The sequence below is a fragment of the Varanus komodoensis genome, unplaced genomic scaffold, assembly GCF_004798865.1.
Source record: "Varanus komodoensis strain SLA01 unplaced genomic scaffold, ASM479886v1 scaffold1, whole genome shotgun sequence".
Taxonomy (NCBI): domain Eukaryota; kingdom Metazoa; phylum Chordata; class Lepidosauria; order Squamata; family Varanidae; genus Varanus; species Varanus komodoensis.
In genome coordinates, this window is record NW_025335268.1 from 2,163,767 (window position 1) to 2,183,416 (window position 19,650).

At 38.1% G+C, this 19,650-nt stretch overlaps 1 protein-coding gene across 1 annotated transcript in view; it reads left to right on the forward strand.

Annotated features, from left to right (window-relative positions):
- Positions 1 to 19,650, forward strand: part of KCTD3 (potassium channel tetramerization domain containing 3) — a 41,747-nt gene that overhangs the window by 12,642 nt on the left and 9,455 nt on the right. Inside the window, 9 exon segments of the mRNA XM_044425630.1 lie at positions 1,085 to 1,138; positions 2,481 to 2,526; positions 3,471 to 3,544; positions 4,414 to 4,472; positions 5,524 to 5,604; positions 7,708 to 7,848; positions 9,122 to 9,212; positions 11,337 to 11,527; positions 15,929 to 16,219. Of these exon segments, the coding sequence (XP_044281565.1) occupies positions 1,085 to 1,138; positions 2,481 to 2,526; positions 3,471 to 3,544; positions 4,414 to 4,472; positions 5,524 to 5,604; positions 7,708 to 7,848; positions 9,122 to 9,212; positions 11,337 to 11,527; positions 15,929 to 16,219 (1,028 nt within the window).

Genomic DNA, 19,650 nt, shown 5'->3' on the forward strand with positions numbered 1-19,650 from the left:
AAGTTTTTGATTTCTTCTTCATCTGATACTGGAGCAGGGACTTGAATGATAGTCATGTTAAATTGCATAAATTATAATTATTGTGATTTGGTCTGATTTTGTGATATATAGCTCCTTTCTGCTTATGCTATATCTTGCCTCATGTTCGAGTTACTTCATTTTTTTCTGAGTTTGTCATTTCCAGAGCAAAATACTTGGTTAATCTGACTGAAAATGTTCCAGGCCACTTTAGTCTCTTAGATCAAGTATTGTGATGTTTAACTGTTCCATTTATTGCTTTACGGATTGCAGTTTGCCTTGATGCACAACACCTCATGCACATTCCATGTTCCAACTTCGTTGTATTGGACTTCTCTTTTGCCTTTGTGCAAGTCAGCCACTACACTTCCTTTCAGCTTTGATCTAGCTGCTTCATGAGCAACAGCACGATTGCTGCTTGTTCTTGCTCTTTCCCAGTAGCTGGTTGAGCGCCTTCCAATCTGGGAGTCTCATCTTCTAGCACTATTTCTTCTTTCATTTGGATTGTTTCATCAGGGCTTTCCAGGTAAGGAATATTAAGTGTTTTATTCAGAAGTGCACCTTTCCCTGTGCAGTACCAACCAGGGCTGTTGGGAGCATCCTTGCTGGTGTCTGCAAATGATCTGTCAGTGTGGTCTTCAAGTACTGCTGTTGTTCAGTTAGCTGCCCTTCAAGAATGTCTGTACCCCCATCACCATTCAATATATCCATTCACTTTTGCTGATGTGGCCATTAAATGTGAAGATGGTGGATGCATCTTAATCTGATGTCTCAGCTTTGACCATTCTGCTTTGGGTGACCCTGCTAGAAGATTAGCCCAGTGAGAAAGTCTGGTCTCCTGGCAGCACTATGCTTGGTTTCTCTGACACTCTCACACCCCCTCACCATGTTGGGTGTACATCAATAATCCTTTAGTATGAATGAAATAAATTGTTCTTAATGTTATGTTGAAGCATTGTTTCCCAAGTATGAAAGAATTAACATAAAAGTAAATATGACATATATAGTAACCTGGTCAGTGAAAATTGCTCATTGCAGTATTTGATTTCTAGTATTTCTTTTCCAGGTTCAGCACTTCTAGACAAACACTAATGTGGATTCCAGACTCATTTTTTTCCAGGTATTTTGCATTCAGATCCTATGTAGATTTACTTGAAAATAAGGGTAAATTCAATTAGACTTATGCCCTAGTATGCACAGGTATGCAACTTTAACAGTGTATTTTTACCTTGAGAGAACTTGTGATGTGTGGTTTTGTCTACCATTAAAGGCTGCTGCTGTTTCCTGCAGTACAAATGTTCAGACTATCATTTCCCATTTTTACTGGCCTCCTTGTGCTGAGGAAAAAAAATATAGAATGCACTGCATAAAACCCACTGTTCTCAACAGTGTTGCATTTTAAAAGAACATGTGGATTCTTAAAGAATGTGAAATATGCAGATATTTCTCACATCTTCAAATGTGTTTTTTTCTTATTTCCCATAAGAAAATTTCCAACTGCCAAAAACACTCGATTTTTTCCAATATATTGTTCTGTTATCCTAACACTACCTTCTTTAATGCTAGTCATCTTTTGATACATGCTACATGTAAGTGGTGAAGTGAAGCAGTTCTCTTACAGCTGCATTATGGACTAATGTTTGAGGACTGCCTGTGCTCTTTTTTGTGCCATGGAGGGGGGGAGCGTTTAAAGATACTCATGAATATTATACTAATTAGCATAATAGATTTCCTTGCTCATTTGTGGAATAAACCAGCATTGGAAAGAGTAGATTTGCAGTGGAAGAAGCTGGGAGAGAACATCCCTTACAGCTCTGCCTTTTGCTTCCAAGTTATACTTCTTTACCCTCCATTATTGGAAGGAGACAGTTCAGAACTAAATGACAGATGGGAAAGGATAGAGCAAGGATTTTCCTAGTTTTCTTTCACTGAGAATAGAACAAGAGAGGGAGGTTTTATTCAGAATAGGAAAAAGGTGTTTCATTCAGAGTAGGTAAAAGTAAGAGAAGAGTTTTTAATTCCTCCCTAACCAACTAATAATTTCCTTAATTTCCCCACCTAAGCTTTATGAGCATACACATGGGCAAACATAGTAAGCTATAGTTTTTTTTGGTGTAGTGTAGCAGAAAATAATTTTGGAACTCTGTATATAAAAAAGCAACGTACACATGTAAATGGATCCTAACTATTCTTCTATCAGTGGAACAAGACCTTTCTATCTACCCTTTCCATCTTCTACCTTCCTCACCTTTGAAAATCCGTTCAGGGATTGAGAGCCTCTTGGGAATGATATGACTCATGGTCCTGCAGTTGAAGGTGGGAGTTGTCAGAAATCATCCATTCTCTTATTGGAATAGAAGTACAATGTAGTAGCTTGATTTGTTTTTTTCCTATGTCTTTTGTTTACCACATCTCTTAATACAAAATTAGATTGTTACTTAGAATTTTTTTTTTGTTTTCAGTTTGCTGAGTGGAAGAATATCAACACTGAAAGATGAAACTGGTGCTGTGAGTATACTGTTTTTAATTTGTTAGTACATGGTGCATGATTCCTGTATTAAGTTTAGCAGATGAAAATATTTTTTTGTACCAGGATGACTCTCATAATCTCATGTGTCTATGTGCAAAAGTTTTAAGACATACAAATGTCAAATTGAGGTGGTGTTAAGATAAGCCTATGGCTTCCAGTCATGTTTTTTTGAGGAATAGTTTACACTATATACTGGAACTAGGCTGGCTTAATCCATATTAAATTACCATGCTTTAAGTCCGTAGAGGCCACAGCAACTTTGCACAACATTTATAAAAGAACAATACAGTGAATTGACTGAAGAGGAAGCATGTATTTCAAACAAAGAGTACCTGCTCAGATGGTTAGGTAACATTCTTGACAATCAGAAGGTTTCATTAAGGATAAGGGGTAATCATTTAAAAATGCATATATATACCTCCAAACCTATCTGATCTGCTTGAACATGGATTTTACATGTGCAGAATTTTCTTGTATCAAGACAGAAAAGAGCTTCTCAGAGTGATAGCAGTCAAATTATATGTGATCAGAATGAGCTGAACAAATTTGCATTCTAAATCAGAGAACTGTGAACTTCAGCAACATTTCTAGATAGAATGGAGATAATCTGTTTGCAGTCTTCTACTGAATATTCCAGAGGTGAAGCATCATTTGAACACGCCCAATAAATTGGTGTTTGGTGAAGTTTTGTTAGAATTTTTAAAATTTAAATTAAGTCAGTGGTTTTGTTATTGTACTGTATATAAGATATAAATTGACAAAATTTAAGCATCTTAAGTTGATTTCAACTATACTGGAATACTTGCTTACACTGCTCCCATTCAAATAAATGGGATTTAAGGGTGAATAACTAGGACAGGGTTATGTTCCTATTCTAGAACAATTATGTGAAGCTAATAAATGGGCTCTCGTTTCTTTGCAGATATTTATTGATAGAGATCCTGCAGCATTTGCACCTATTCTGAATTTTCTTCGGACAAAAGAATTGGATTTGCGGTAAAAAAATTTCTACATTAATTCTACTGTCATTTTAAAAACACTTCTGGAGGAAGGTGATTATAAAGCACCCCTTGAGATCTGTTAAAATCAATTTCAGAAATGTCCCTGTAGAGATGGCAGTATTAGCCCCTTAGATTCCACAGAATAATCCACTCCCTAATCTTTGAAATGGATTTCTGCAAAGGTTCTGCAAGTGCACTTGATTCTAGCAGGATCTGTTGGGTCTTCTTCAAACTTTTGCAAATGTTTTACCATCCTCATGTATAATTCCTTCTATATTCTCACATTTCTTTAAACTTTACACAATGGGCCACAGCTTCTGGGACAGTCTGGTGTCTAGAATCTCTAAAATGAGACATCTGTACAGTTCCACTGAAGAACCTTGAAATTGTTCAGCTTGAATGAGAGCTGAACCCACCTTTCTTATGTGTATGTATTCTGACTGTGAGAGACATATACATACTCACCTCATTTGAAAATGCTTGGGCAGTAAAGTTAATGTATTGGGTTGGAGCCACAATTGGCACATTGTACTGTATGTATCCCAGAATACTTTAGTTCTATGATTTTTTTATTGCCCTAACAATAACACCTAAAGAAAACTGATTTCAAATAATATATATTTTAGCTCAGTGAGTCACAATATCCTTCTTCAGTTTAATATAGCCTAAATTTTTGTGGAGGTTTGTGTTTATAAATAGCATGAAAGCTGATTTTGGTTGTCCTGAGTATTTTTGGCATGTGAAAAGAAAGCTGCTTATAAGGGATTTAGCTTTAACTTTTGTTTATAATTTTAATTTCTAATTTGCTGGAACAACTTAGTTTAATTTTCAGATAGTATTTATATTTTTTTTACCTTTTTGCAGGGGAGTAAGCATTAATGTGCTCAGGCATGAAGCAGAATTTTATGGAATCACTCCTTTAGGTAATTAAATAAATTTAAGTTACGTATTAGTTTGAAGTTGGAGATTAGCTTACTGTATCATCTTGTGTAGCTGCCTGTAACCTGGCGAATTTGGGATTACAGGCATTAAATGAGGCTGGGAGGAGCATAGTGGTAAAGATCACCACCATGCTTCTGCCTCTGCTGGAAGACTTAAATAGCTGATTTCAGCCATTTATGTTTTTTCTGGGGGTATTTGAAGAGGACAGGCTGAGGTGTCACAAGGATACTTTGTATCATGGCAAAGCCTCACAGCTCCCCTCCCTGACCCCCAGAATGTCTGCAGTCTTTGACTGCAGAGCTACAGGCAGTGCAGAAAGAACTGCCAGCTGTGGGTGCAGAGAGAGGGTGTTGGGGCTCTGAAATCAGAGAACATTTGCAAGTGCAGAACTGGGACTGGGACTTCTCTCTGGCCAGCAAGCCTCTTTCTAACTGGCCATAGGAGTTAATGGTTAATTGCATTTTTAGTGAAACTACAGTTTGCCCAGTTACTCAAATCATAACTGGATCCTGTATAGTAATGAGATGAACACTGAGATGAGTAATGAGATGAAGACTGTCAAGAACTTTTTGTTCAGAAGAAAGCCAAAAGGAAACGTGGGACCAAGGAAAAGAGAGCAATTTTTTTTTTGCTGCCAGGGTCAGTTTTACAGCACCAGCAAAGAACTTCCAGTGACTCCTATTCCCAACCCACCCAAAAGCCATCTGGGAATACTTCATCACACTTAAATGTTCCCAGATGGTTTTTTAGGACAAAGTTGGCAGCTACTGGGAAGCTACTAAGAACACTCACCCCAACTCTGGTACCAAAAAAGAGAAACTTGGTGGAAACTGGGATGGATTTCAGCTCTCTGACGTGTTTCTACTTTCCAAAACAGGTTTGAGTCCCTAACTGATGAGTGTTAGAAAAGTAGTTCAATTTTATTTTTAATTCACCAGACTTTTGGTTTATTTTAATTGCTAGGTGCTTGCATTTTCCTTTTATTAGCTAATTTGTATTGCTTTCTAGTTTCCTTTCATTGTTTTCTTTCAGTAAGGAGACTACTCTTATGTGAAGAGCTGGAGCGTTCTTCTTGTGGCAGTGTCCTCTTTCATGGCTATTTGCCACCTCCAGGTACTTGCATCTTTTTTGCACACTACTGCTGACCTTGGAAGCAAGATGCAGCTCTTGAAAACTTCTGTGGCTTTACAGTCATGAGATCTTCTCAAAGGAATTTTAAGATAATCTTGATAATGGCTTTTCTTATGTGTAAAGTTTCTAATAACTTTCAGATTTGTAGTATAGTCATATCCACATAACATTTCCACTTCAAGACTTTATCAGTATTCTAATCTAAATAGTTCTCTGCTGTCTGTTATCTGTTATTTCTGTACGAACTGCAGAATCCTCTGGTAACAGTAGCTGCCGTAGCCTTTGAAGCATTATACTTTATTATATTCATCACCTACCTGCCTTAGTTTTTTATTTATTTATTTATGGATTTTTATGAACCAGTTAAGGCTTTTTTTAACCCATGCAATTGTCAGACACTTCTCAGAACAGTGTAGAACAAATTAAAACAATCTAAAAAACATAATATACATATAATATATCAACAGGACAATTAACATTCATTGGAGCATAGCATCCACAAAAAGTACCAATAAATAGTCATAATAAGGTATAGTACAAGTAATGCATAGTACAAGAATAAAACCAAATCACAGAGTGCTAATGTCCATATGGATAAAACCAATGTAAAATTCAGTAATTTAATATAATAACTAAAATGCCAGGAAAATAAAAAGGTTCTAATCTGGTGCTAAAATATAGAGAGTCAGTGCCTGGTGCACCTCCCTAAGGAGCTGATTCTATAATTGGAGTGCCACAGCCAAGAAAGCCCTTCACCTCGTGGCCTTCTCATCTGACCTGGCATTAAACAGCAGCAGGAAGCCTGAGAGTAGGCTGGTACAGTTGCCTGGAAGATATCTAAATGCTCATCTCCCCTGGCCTGTTGCTCTCCCAGGATCATACTTCCACCTTACCCATCATCACACTAATGGGGGCACCCCCTTGCTCCCCAGGATTCCTCAGAACCACCTTTAAAAAACAATTTAAAATAATAAAACCAGATAATATCAAATTGTCTCTGTGATATGTACACCAAACAGTAAAAAGAAATAACTACACACACTAAGCAATAACAACAATCGCACCAACAATAACGAGCAAACAAACATTTCTTTGGCTTCTATTGCTGCTGCAGGTGTGCAGGTTGAATAAGTCTCACACTCTAGTTCACACATGCCGCATAGGGACATCTCGTGAGCAAGTGAATGCTTCATTACAAGGCTGTGATTTATATATTCGGGGCTGTTGAGGTAGCTTGCTTCTTCTTGTAGGTGACTGATTGCTGTAGTGACATCATTTATGATCAGTAAACAAAATCTGTTAGGTCATTGTCTTGATGAGTCAGTCTACACTGAAACACTACAATACAGCATATATTAATATTTTGAATACTATGGGCTGGAGCCTGAGCGCTGCTATATCTTCACTGACAATTAGGCAGCCCTTGGAATGGCATGGAATAAGGCATGGAAAGCTGTCAAGGGACTTGGAAATTGGTCAAAATTGGAAAGAGGCGCTTTGGAGGAATATAAATCTAGTTGCACAAGGTGTGTCTTCTTGGCTTGGGGAAATAACCTTCTCCCACTGTATCCCCATGGCATTCTAGATAGTGCTCTACATTCACAGGGGTTTTGGCAAATGCGGGTACAAGAAGGAAGATGGGAAGTCTTCCATATATTTATTTATTTTAAAATATATTAATTTTAAAATTGATAAGTCATCTGAATCTTTAAAAAGATTGGGCAATGGACAGTAAAGGAAGGAATGAAAATATAGCTGATCATTCAGGAAAAGCTTGTTTAAGTAAAATGTCTTTAGGAAGCACCAAAGGCAAAGTAACATTGGTGCCAACCTAACTGGCAGGAAATTCCAGATAAATGGTACCTGACTGCTCCAAGTGGATTTTAAATGGATCTTGTGGGACCAGCAGGAACACCTCTTCTGATGACAGTGTCTAGGCAGGCTGCTCAGGGAGACAGTGCACTCTCGCATGAGCTTCCATCCACTCCAAGTGCTTAGGGCTTTGCTTGTGTGCTTTTACCACTAATGAAAAATTAGCAGTGAAGGCTAGTACTTATTTGATGATTATCTTCCTTTTTCTCATAGGTATTCCAAGTCGTAAGATCAGCAACTCCTCAGGGACATCTACAGATGTTAGAACACCTCAGAACGGCTCTGAAGGTGAGGCCCGAGGAGGGAATATGCAGCCTTCACTTGCTGGTACTGGAGAAGATTCAGTTAGGCTGGGTGAGAAAAATTGACTTATTTTCTTAAATGCAATTAACATATTCATGTGGAAGTATCTTAATAATTGTGTCAAAAATCCACACTTGAGTCTTCATTTGATATGTCCATTCTTGACCATTGCAGTCTCTTACAGGGTTGTTGTGCAAGCACTATAGACCAGGTAGAGGCACATGTAGCCTATAACTTGGTTATGTGTTGTGTCTAGACAAGGGCATGACCAACGTACAGGATGTCTGCAGGCTTCAGTTAGATTTCCTTGCAAGAACAACAGGGCTGTTTGAAAGATTATGAGCACCTGCTTACTTGCAATGGGAGTATGGGTGGGGGATTACAAATCTAGTTCTTTTCAGCCAAGCAGTGCTTTGGTATAAAATGAAAAACATTGTCTTTGGCTATGTTATCTGAACTCTAGCATCCCACTGAATGTTTAAGTACATAAGTTGATACAAAGCATTCAGTGCTCTTGGAAAAATGGGGCACTGATGGAATACATATTAACTAACTTGAAGCTTGAGTACTATTTTTATTTACATGGCAGTAGTATTAGCCAAATACTTTATGCATATATTATTGATGGGCCCTACTTCATGCATTGCGTGAAGTCTAACTGTCCTGGGCATGGATCATAATGAGCTAGGCAATAGCTGGAGTCCTGTGGAAAGTGGCTTCATATGCAGATCACAAAATGCATTGTTGTTCTGATATACAGAGGCCTGCGATATAAATGCAGCAAACAAATAATGAGTTTGCTCCAACCAAGTATCTGTAGGCAGTTCTACACCCTGATTGCAGATGTTGTATTAAAAAAAGCAGGAATTTCACAGAAATGTTGCTGTGGGGGCAATCAACAAGAAGTGAAGCACTGTGCTGAGGAAGTGTGGTGTTCTGCAGTCCATCTTGTGCATAGTTACAGAATGAGAACTGTGTTTGGGATCTGCATGGGAACTCAAGCTGCCCTCCCTAGCTATTGGAGTTCTTACTTATGTCTCTCATTTTGATTTTTGAATTTTTGGGCAGTGGAATATTGGATGTAATTCTCGTGTCTGTATTTGTAGTCAGAAAAGGTAGTGGTGAATGTAAGAGAGAGAGTTAAAGTTCAGAATTTAAGTTGTCAAAATCAAGTGTCCAGTACCAAATTCCATTCTTGCAAGAGGCATTTGTGAAATTTCAGAATACACACTGCCTGGCTGATGGAAATGGAACAGTGTAGGTGCCATAAATGGTTTGTGATCATGGAGGACTCCACTTTACCTCTGCTGTGTTGTGTTTAAAGGTTTTCCTGTGGATCCACGAAAAGTTTTGATAGTGGCTGGTCATCACAACTGGATTGTAGCTGCCTATGCTCACTTTGCAGTTTGTTATAGGTAAAGATAAGATTCCTTTACTTTTAGCTTTTAATATTTGTGCTGTTTTATGGGATGGAAAGTGTTCTTAAAATATGAGATGATTGTTTTTCTTAAGTGCATGTGTTTGAGAAAAATTCTGTAACTTCCTCAGTTCATGATTACCCTGCAGATGTAGATACCTTTCATCAGTCAGGCATGTTGGACTCATATGACTGCTTTGCTGAAAAGTTCTTGCATATAGATGTAAAAATGTATGTTTCAAATGTGCCCTTTTCCTTTAAAATATGCAGAACTAACAAACAGAAAATTAGAGCCCTGCTTCATTTATTTTAAGTGAAAAAATATGTTTGAAACATGTGATGCTTCTTTTTTTTTTGTTTCATAAATGTCTAATGTATTTCTGAGAGGCGCAGAAGAGATGTAGGTAACTTTTTCATTGAGTAGATGGAGTTCAAAAAGTCCATTACATTGTGACTATCAGAGAGTGTTCATGGGACAAATTATTTTATAAACTTATTTTAAATAATTAAATAACATTTACAAGAAACAATAGCATGAAGATTTCAACATGCAGAGTAGTCTGCCTGGTTTAGGGGTTCCATGGTACAGTGCTAAGGGTCATTGCATGCACTAGAAATTAAATGAGACCGGAGTGCCCTCATCTGGTTCCTATGTGTCATGCCAGTTCCAGTACAGCAGAATGGATTGACGCTGCTAATAAATCAGCTGCCATTCCTAACAATTGCCACTTTTGATTAAAGCTGTTAATTGCACAGAAACTGTATAGAAAGTTTAGTACACATCAAATGAAATTGTAGCATAAATAGAAAGCACAGATACAGGGCATCTGTGTAGCTTTGCCTTTTCACACCACAATTCTTTTTAGACTTGTACATCATTCCTCTCATAGTTTCTTTGGCTTTTTCAAGCCAATTGGCAAAATCACTTTTTCTGCATATCCAGATATTTAGAGCTTTAATTTGACACATCTCCTATTTTGGGCATGTGACAACCTAGAATCTTTTATTCTCATTATCAAGATGATTTCTATGTGCTAGAAAGTGCAGAATATCCCTAAAACCACGTCGGAAATGAGGAAGGGACGATTGGCTTTTGTTCTGCATAGTATAGAAATGACTATTGTGACATATACCTGATTGCTTCTGTAAAGCATCTATCCTGAATTTTGCTGCTTAACAAAGAATAAATATCTGCCAACCTATGTATTCTTCAACAGACATGACTGCTTATAATGAAAGGCACATTCTTTCCTTGCTCAAAATGGAGTAGCTGCATAAATAAACTCCTTCCACACTGGGGAGCTCTAGATTCATACCTTATGGCCCCAGTATAATTTTTATGACTACTTTACATGCAGTAAAACTCTGACCAATATATTTACCTCTTACATGATTGCATTTAGGATTGTAATGATTGTCCATTGGTTTGGCTGGAATTAACAGCCACTGAGCTGCACATCTTCCCTGAATTATCGCTAACTTTTCCACTTTGATGTAGTCTAGGAAGAGATGGGTAGCAGGGTCCACTCAACTAGCTTGGCTAAGAAAATCTTATTATTTGTCTTTTGTTCCTTAACTATGCCCATTCCAGCTATTCAGTATAAAAACTTCAAACACTAGTACCCAACATTACCCCCCTACCCCACTTACTTCAACATCTCTTTTGTGTTGTCTGTTAAACTATGAGACCGCAGGTAGGCACTGTCTCATATTCCATTTTTTCAGCGCCTATAACAAATGTTAGGTGTGTTATAAATGATTACATGATGATGCTGTGCTCTATTTCTTTTCACATTGCTGTAAATGCTGCTGTGTATATGATATTATCAAGTGGCCTTGTAAGAAAATAGGAGTCCACATTTTAGAATTCTAAAAAGGGTTAGCTTCACTAGTAGAAGAATTAATAATTTCTGGCCTGTTATATATTTGCTATAGCATATAGCTATATTTTATCTTGAAGGTATAGAATTTATTTTCACTTAATGAGCATGCTGGATAGAAGATATTTTAAAGCAATTTTATACCCCTCAAAAGTTGGGAAAACTTTTTTTTTGAAGTTTGGGTATATATTGAAATGCTTACTTACAAAAACATGCTTTTTAAAATAAAAATTTCCTTTTAGAATTAAAGAATCTTCTGGATGGCAACAGGTGTTCACAAGTCCATACTTGGACTGGACTATTGAACGCGTGGCTCTGAATGCAAAAGTTGTTGGTGGTCCACATGGAGACAAAGATAAAATGGTTGCTGTTGCATCTGAAAGCAGTATAATTTTATGGAGTGTTCAGGATGGTGGTAGTGGTAGTGAAATAGGTGAGTGTGGGGCTTTGTTTTACTTTTATTGCTTTTATATCTTCATTGTATCAGAGTTCTTGTCTAGCTACTTGTCTGTATTATTTTTCCCTAGAGTGAATTAAAACTACCTATTAGTATCCTTAGGGAGCTATCCTGTGGCCTCTAGGTGGTGTCTGAGGGGCCATAAGATACCTGGGATTCCCAGATTCAAGGTTAGAAACAGTGCTTTCGCCTTGGCATAGCAAGGAAAATTTGAACCCCCTTGCAGCCACTTGAACAGAACTGCTCTGGGTGCTTCTTGAGGTCAAGAACGTTACTGTCCAATATCATATTCCTGACCTCAGTGGGCAAGGAGGGAGTAGGGAGTTGGAGGCTGGAGCATTGAGGATAGAAACTATCCTGATGCCTATCCAGCCTCTTTCCACTCTGAGATGCTCCAGCTAGATGGGTAAAAAAGTCCCGTTCTGCAAAAATGTGTGTGGAAGAGCGGGGAGGGGAAGATTGCTCCACCACTCCTTCCACTTTGCACTTAGAGACTGTGAGCTTCCTTGTTTGAGAGCCTACAGCTATCAGCAAAGGATTTGTTTTTTATCAATCCTAGACTAAAGTAGTATCTTAATATAGAGGAAGATAGCATCTTAAGAGCCATGATAGTAGAATATGTCAATTAGAGGAAGTGTTACTGAAGTCCTGTTGTGATAATAAGTAGAAAGTAATTTAATTTGTGACTGACTTATTTCAGCTCTGCATGATGAACCTGAATGTGGGAATTAGAGATGACAGTTTGGAATGACTGCCAGCATGTCTTGTTCTTACTAAAAGCCATATATCTCAAGGTCTCCTTCTGATAACCTTCAAAAACCATAATTTAGGCATTGGTTTGCCACTAATAATCTTTTAAGCAGAAATTAGCTGAGATAGCTAGCAGTGGGCATTGAAGAGTTTCAAGCCAATGGCTCCATGTTACTAGAAGGTAGATATATATATATAGGAAAAGCTTCCAGAGAAGCCAAATACTTCACTCTAGATATCTGACAGATAGCTTGTCTTTCTTAGTAAAATATGCACTTGCTTCCAAACAGCAGCAGCAGTTTGAGCAGGGGCAGAGATACAAAAAATCTCTTTAAGTTCCAAAGCTAGCATTTAAGGTGTAGCAATAATGACATGCTATTTCTCCCAGCTAGGAAGTGCTGTCATCACAGATATAATTTACTCCCAAGCATAGATGTGTAGCGCCCTGATGCAGCATTCCAAAATTACTTGTATGTTCAGAGAAATATTCTATAGAGTGGAGTTGTTTCTTGCCCTCAACTAATTAAGCCCTTCAGGGGATCAATATTGTAGTACAGGGAAACAACTTAACAATGTGAATATTCAATTAAATGTGGTTGTCAGTACACTGTGGCAGTGCAGATTATTTCATTTATTTCTATATCCAGTTATCAGGTGGTTTACAAATAAAAATAAAAATGCAATAAAATAGTAAGAAACTTAATTTAACTAAGACAAAGTTAAAAGCAATAAAAGAAAATGACAACTCCACTTTAATACAATGTCTTAATGACATACCTAATGCCCATCCCCTGTTGCTGAAAAGACATCTCTGTCTGGCAAACCTTGTAGGGAGAGTTCCATGAATGAGGCACAGTTGCCATTCAAAAGTGCACAGCAGGTATAAGTTCTCTGTAGACAATATACATTAAAACACCTTTCCCCATGTGAGTGCTCTCCACAAGTTTTGAGCTCTGTTAATGAGCTGTTGTGAACCACATAGAGAGCTTCTCAGCATGGGATCTGCTGTGTTCAGAGCTTAGAGCTAACTTACCTATTTTTTTGCAGTGAACAGGAACAGAGATTAAATAAATGAAATAGGTTATTTTCTGGTACCAGCTGCTTACCCATTTCGTGCCCACCCCTATGGTGCTGACCTGGACCACATCATTTCAAGTTAACAGAGATTTAATCTGGGACAGATAATGCAGGCATTTCCAGCTTCCCAGAACATAAGGTTCTTTGCAGTGAAATTATTCTTTATTGTAGGTGTCTGTACAAATAGAGTAGACAGGTGACCAGTGGACAAGCATAGGATTGAATCACTGAGAATATATAATAAGTCCTTTCTAATGTTAACCAGCAGGAACTAGGTGAACCAACATAAGAAAATTATGTTCATTTTACACTTTCAAATGCTACTTCTAGCTCTTTAGCATTCCTGCTCCTCAGCCTTCCATCGCACTTGACAGTTTATCAGGCTTTCCTCTCTGCATACAATAAAGGATAAATTAAACTGTTTAAAGTGATAACTTACTATATCAAAATATGTTAAACAATTAAACAAAAGTAAACATAGCCAATTTGGATAAAATAAAAAACCTCAATTAAGAAATATAGTTCTATTATGCAACATGCTTTTACAAACTATGAATGTATTGAAATGGATATACCTTGAACTTTTTATTAGTTCAAGCAGGGAATTTGTTAGTTCATTATAGTCATTTACTAAGCAAGATTCTTCTCTTTCAGAGAATTTTACAGGCCTATTTCTCTTGCAAAGGCTAATGTTAGCAGCCCTGCCTTAGGATAGAGAAGTAATGCTTTGTTCATGTCCTGGAAAAGAAACAATTTGTTGTTACAAACACTCTTCAGAAGCTGACAACACCATCTATGGAAAATTGCAAGGGCTGGCATCTCCATGATAGAGCTCTCCCAGAGGCTGTTTTCCCTTCAATATTACTTACATAAGATACCACTACTGGATTGCTGCTATAAGCAATATTTTACTGAGAGGGCCCCTTAAGACAAGAACCTGTCATTACTTATACCATCGTCTTCCCTGTGGACGGCCATCAGGATTGTTGAGCCTAAGCAGGAGTGGCACTTTAAATTCCTTCAGACTATTCATACTGTCTTTCTTGATTTCCCTGAACCTCATCCTTCTCCAGAGTAATCAATTCTAGTTGTTTCTCTCCTTTTTATTATTGCCTGCTTTTATGTGCCCTGCTGTTAAATATAGTCAGCATCACATATTATCATATGCCCTGAAAAATTATTTGGCATTATAATTAAGTCACACTGTGCACCAGGCATATCAGTAAACATAGAAAATACTGTTCTCTACTTTAACATAGCATATTGGTTCTTAGGGTCACAATTTTGTCCTTACAAAGTTTGGAAATTGGAAGTGTCTTCAAAGAGTTTCTTAAGAGCTGTTTATAGAAAAGTATCTCATAACATGCTTATGCACTATAGGATTAATTCTTAAGTGGATTCATAAAAAAATTACAGAGAACACGCTTCATTTGGATGTGTTTCTCATATTGTAAGCTTATTAATTCTGATCTAATGGATATATGAATGCAACTGGCAAGCATTCTGTTAAGTCAAATAAACTATCCAACTGTAAGCAGGTTTCTTCAGTCTTGCTGCAAATCTCTTTAAATAGTCTGCATTCATATTAAATGTTAATAATCAACTAATTATTCTTGACAGTTTGTGTCACAAATCAGGTTATAATCCATAGATAATTTACAGCCATTGGTAACTAGTAAGAGAATTTGCATGTATGTGAATCAGTTTAGAGCAGGGGTCTCAAACTCAACTTACCTGGGGGCCGCTGGAAGTAGAGTCTGGGTGAGTCTGGGCCACATCAAGTATTCCACCACCGCGATGGTGGTGGGCCGCTCATCCCGTGGCCGGCCCGGGCGCCGACAGAGCTTTGAAGGCCGCAGGGCCCCTCCCCCGTGCCCCGCTCATCCCGGCAATTGGCCCGCAGACCGTGAGTTTGAGACCCCTGGTTTAGAGCCTCTTGTGTTATTTAAAAAAGTCCTGAAAGGGAAAGCTTCTAGATGGATAAGTTTAATCTTTGTGCTTCCACCATACAAAATGTGGCTGTTCAAGATAAAACAAGAACATCCATTTTGAAGGAAATGGCACCATTCAGTATAGTAACAAAAGTAAAACAAATGCCCTGTTTGATAAACAATCCCAAATGTATCATTGGATAGTTGGCATCAAAGGCAATAAGGAGCAAATGTATCTTGTATTTGTAGCACTTATTAGTATACTTCACATTTTTAATGTTAATTAAGTCAAAAAGAGGTCAAAGGTAGTTAGCATGAAAAGACACAGAATACAACAGTTTTGACCTTGATATGTGGCAGTGGTGGTTGTATGACTGCTTCAGTTGTATGACCTGGAGAAGTTTCAGGGTCCTAGTTGATGGTACACAATTATTGGTGAGAATGTTGTTGAATCCACATCAACTGATCTGCAGTTGCTTAAGATACTGTTAAGCAGAAGAGATAATTTATCGATTGTCTTTTTTTCTTACACTTTTTAATGCTGATATAGTCTGCTGTAGACTGTTCTGAAGAAGTGCTTTAGTATTTATTCTGGATATGGGTGTGTTTTTTCTTATAGGAATATTTAGTCTTGGAGTCCCTGTAGATGCTCTCTTCTTCATTGGTAACCAGTTGGTGGCTACTAGTCATACAGGAAAAGTGGGAGTATGGAATGCTGTAACTCAACATTGGCAGGTAACTTAAATAGAAATGCCTACAGTTCTGTGTTTTATGAGGAAACAACAAGGATATACATTTTTAGATTATACATTCTGTTACTTCATTTTTGTACAGTTTTTCAGTATTGAGATGTTTCAGGATACTGTCTCTCAAGAATACCCAAGATCTTTATATTACACTTTATCAGTTAGTTAAAAGTACTAATCATGCTGGTATTTGCTTGCAAGTCAGATTAATCCTATCTTACACTTTTAAAAGAGCTTTTTAGTTTGTGTTAAGCCTGTGGAGTTCAGAAATTCTGTCATCTGGTTAAAAGCTTTTCAGCTGATGGTACTGTACATCATGCCTCAGAGAGAGCTATTTTATATTTCTATTCTCAAATGCCTTGTGATTTTTATATATTATGCAATCTGACAATGGGAATAGAGATTCTTGGATTCCAGACAAGACTGAGGGAAGAGCTGGGCATTCATGCAAGAAACAAACCTTGTAACACAGCCAGATGAATGTCTCTGTGGCACAATGTAAAGACACTGTGTAATGAAATCCAAGAGCCTGCCTTGCAAATCTCAGGAGGCAGAAGTGACCTAAGGCTGACTCCTGTGGCTGCCACAGCACTGGTTGAATAAATTCTGATTTTACCCATAAGTGACAGTCATGCCAATGAGTAACACTATCAGAATGTAAAGAGCCAAGTGGCATAATGCGATAATTTTGTTATGTATTGAAGGCTGACCTAGTATGTTTGAATGTAATGAAAATGGCTAAGACCTGTTTGAAAGCTTTGTCAGCTCCCTGTTAAAAACTCTTGAGACTCAGCCTGTATTTATAAGAGGGTGATCTGCATTTAGGTATTATTTTTAGGTGTTATGCAGCTGTGCTGCCTTGGTTTGCTTCTTTGTACAACACCTAATGTACTCCTGTTACATAACCTCTCCCCACCCCTTGCAAAGAAACTCAGTGAAGTGTGGTTATCCAAGAGTTTCTGTTCTTCTTTATGATAAGGGAAAGCTTAATGTGTGTGTCTCTTGTGAACAGAACAGCATTCTCCGAGTGGGTGGAGTTGTCTACTCTGGTAATGTTCACTTGCACAAAAAGAGCCGTTTCTGCATCCATTCCCCCTTCACTTGCTGCTATCACAGTGACAGAGAGAAAAAAGGCAGGCATTAAAGCACATAATAGGTTGCTTTTGCTTCCCCTTCAAGACACCTAATGTGGGAAAGAGCAAATAGGCACCCATGTGTGCTGTATGTATGTACTTATCATACAGTGCATATGATCTGTGTGCCTCCCATCACACCTAATAATGATTTACATAGATGGGATTCTTGGAATGGTATGAAGCAGCTCTGTAGATGTATTAATATTTATTTAGAGCCTTTATTTGCGGGCCCACAACTAAGGTTATTGGGAATGAGGTATTTCTGTTTTGCTTCTTTTCTGGTAACTACCACTCCTGTTCAGTTGAACAAAAAGGTTTTCATACAAGATTGTGGAAGAGATACTGTCCCTTTCACTGATATAATAACAGTAGGAAATACCTTGTTCTTTATTATACAGGTATAATACAGTAAAGTCAAGATATACTTAAAGAAGAGCAACAGTACTGATAAGAACCTACATAAAATACAACTGAAGGTTAAGTATTAACTATATTTCTCTCTGGCCTCGAGAGTAATATAGTTAATATTACCGTGCTTCCTTCTGACACCCATCTTTATACACATGCCTTTTCCATGTTTGGGACTGCACCATTGTGGAATGCACAATGCCTGAGAAGGAATTCCTCTGGTGCTGCAGAAACATCCTCACTGGGGGTGTACAACTTGGTGCCTTCCAGATGTTTTGGACCAGAAATTTCATGCTCCCTGACCACTGGCTGGACTCATGGAGTGTCTTGGTTGTCTGTCCTACCTCTTTCTTATGTAGCCATAGCTCCATTCATTCATTCATTCATTCATTCATTCATTCATTCTTATACATGTATTTATAGGCCTCCTATAACTGCCAAGGCTAGGCGGCTTACAGTGCAAGTCACCTAGAAGGGACAAGTACAGTACAAGCCGCCTATGTTATCACCTTGTTCTAAGTAACAGAGTGACCTTATGCCTTGAATAGTAGAGTAGAGAAGGTCAGAGCTTTTCAGAAAATGTCATTTTATTAATAGACTAAAATCACATGGAAAAGTGTTAGGATAATAGCAAGTCCATTGCAAAAGGGAAGGACAGGGAGCACTGGAAGTTGGAAAGCTGCTGAAAAAGAGAATGAAGATTGAGAATGAAAAAGGTGAAGCTATGAGAGAGAAACTAAATGTGTCTGCATAAGGGAAGCACACTGCTTCCCTTTCTTAGCACACTGCTTCCCTTTCTTCCCTTCCATTTCTTAGCATGGGGAATTTCCTGCCTCTCCCAGATAAAGTACTGGGCCACACACACCCACACCCCATTAAAAAAAATGCTTTGGTTTTGAGCAGCAGCTGTCTGAACCAGTCAGATGCCTCATTGGTTGTACTTGGCCAAGGATGGTCCAAGAGTGATGTAAATTCTGCCCTGTGCTCTCCATGTCTGTGGCTTCCTCCCTCCCTGTAGCATCTGCTTGGGTCAGATCACTGCTATTCAAATATTTAAAACATAAAAAAGCCACTTGTCTTTGAAAACGGGGCACTGTAGGCCCCACAGCTTCCCAAGTAGATGAGGAAGAAGATGTAGCAGCATGCTCAGCATCACAAGAATGGCTGGCAGTGCCTGGATTCTTTGGAACTGCTGGCTGCTTGGCAGCTGCCTGCCCATAGAATCATAGAATAGAGTTGGAAGGGGCCAGAGGGCCATTGGGCCCAGCCCCTGGCTGAGTTACACCATCCCATTCAGATGACTGTCCAGATGATTTTTGAATGCTTCCAGCAAGGGAGAGCTCACCACTTTCCCATGTTAACTCCTGATGCTGGGCCTGGTTTGCATGTGTAACTTCTCAGACAGAATTTAAGTGAAAAGATGAAAAAAAGCTGGACAGGACATATAATTAACTTGCTGATCATTATTGCTATTGTGCACATTAGCTTCTTGCTAAGAATAACCTCAATAAAGACTATTTTGGAGTGACAAGTGCCTTCTTCTCCATATATGTTGGTGAAAACCTTTGGAGATATCAGTGCAGTTGAGTTGGCAGTTCACCATACAGGAAGGAACATTCGGTCCTTCATGTTTGATCCTTTGTTCTCTTGACTTCTTTGAGTAAGCATAGCAGACAGAGAAGAATTGCCAAGATTTTAACTTTTGTCTCAATTTTCCTGGCCTTCAGTGGCCTTATGAAACTGTATCCTTTAGTAGAATTGAGTGACCACATTTCTATTGCACAAGAGAATGTACTGCTTTCATGCCATTGTAGCAGTTCTTTTACGTACTCCATAAAATGTGGGAAAGTTGTATTGTAAAATAGGTCTTTTAAATGAACTTTCAAGCACTCCAATTTAACACTGGCAAGATTATCTTTACTTAAAACAGGAAAATGAAAGTATGTTGACAGATTATATAGGCCATGTATTAACCCAGACTTGTCGAAATGTCATTACCTTGAATATGAAAAATGCTAATTTATATTTATTTATCTTAGGTGCAAGATGTT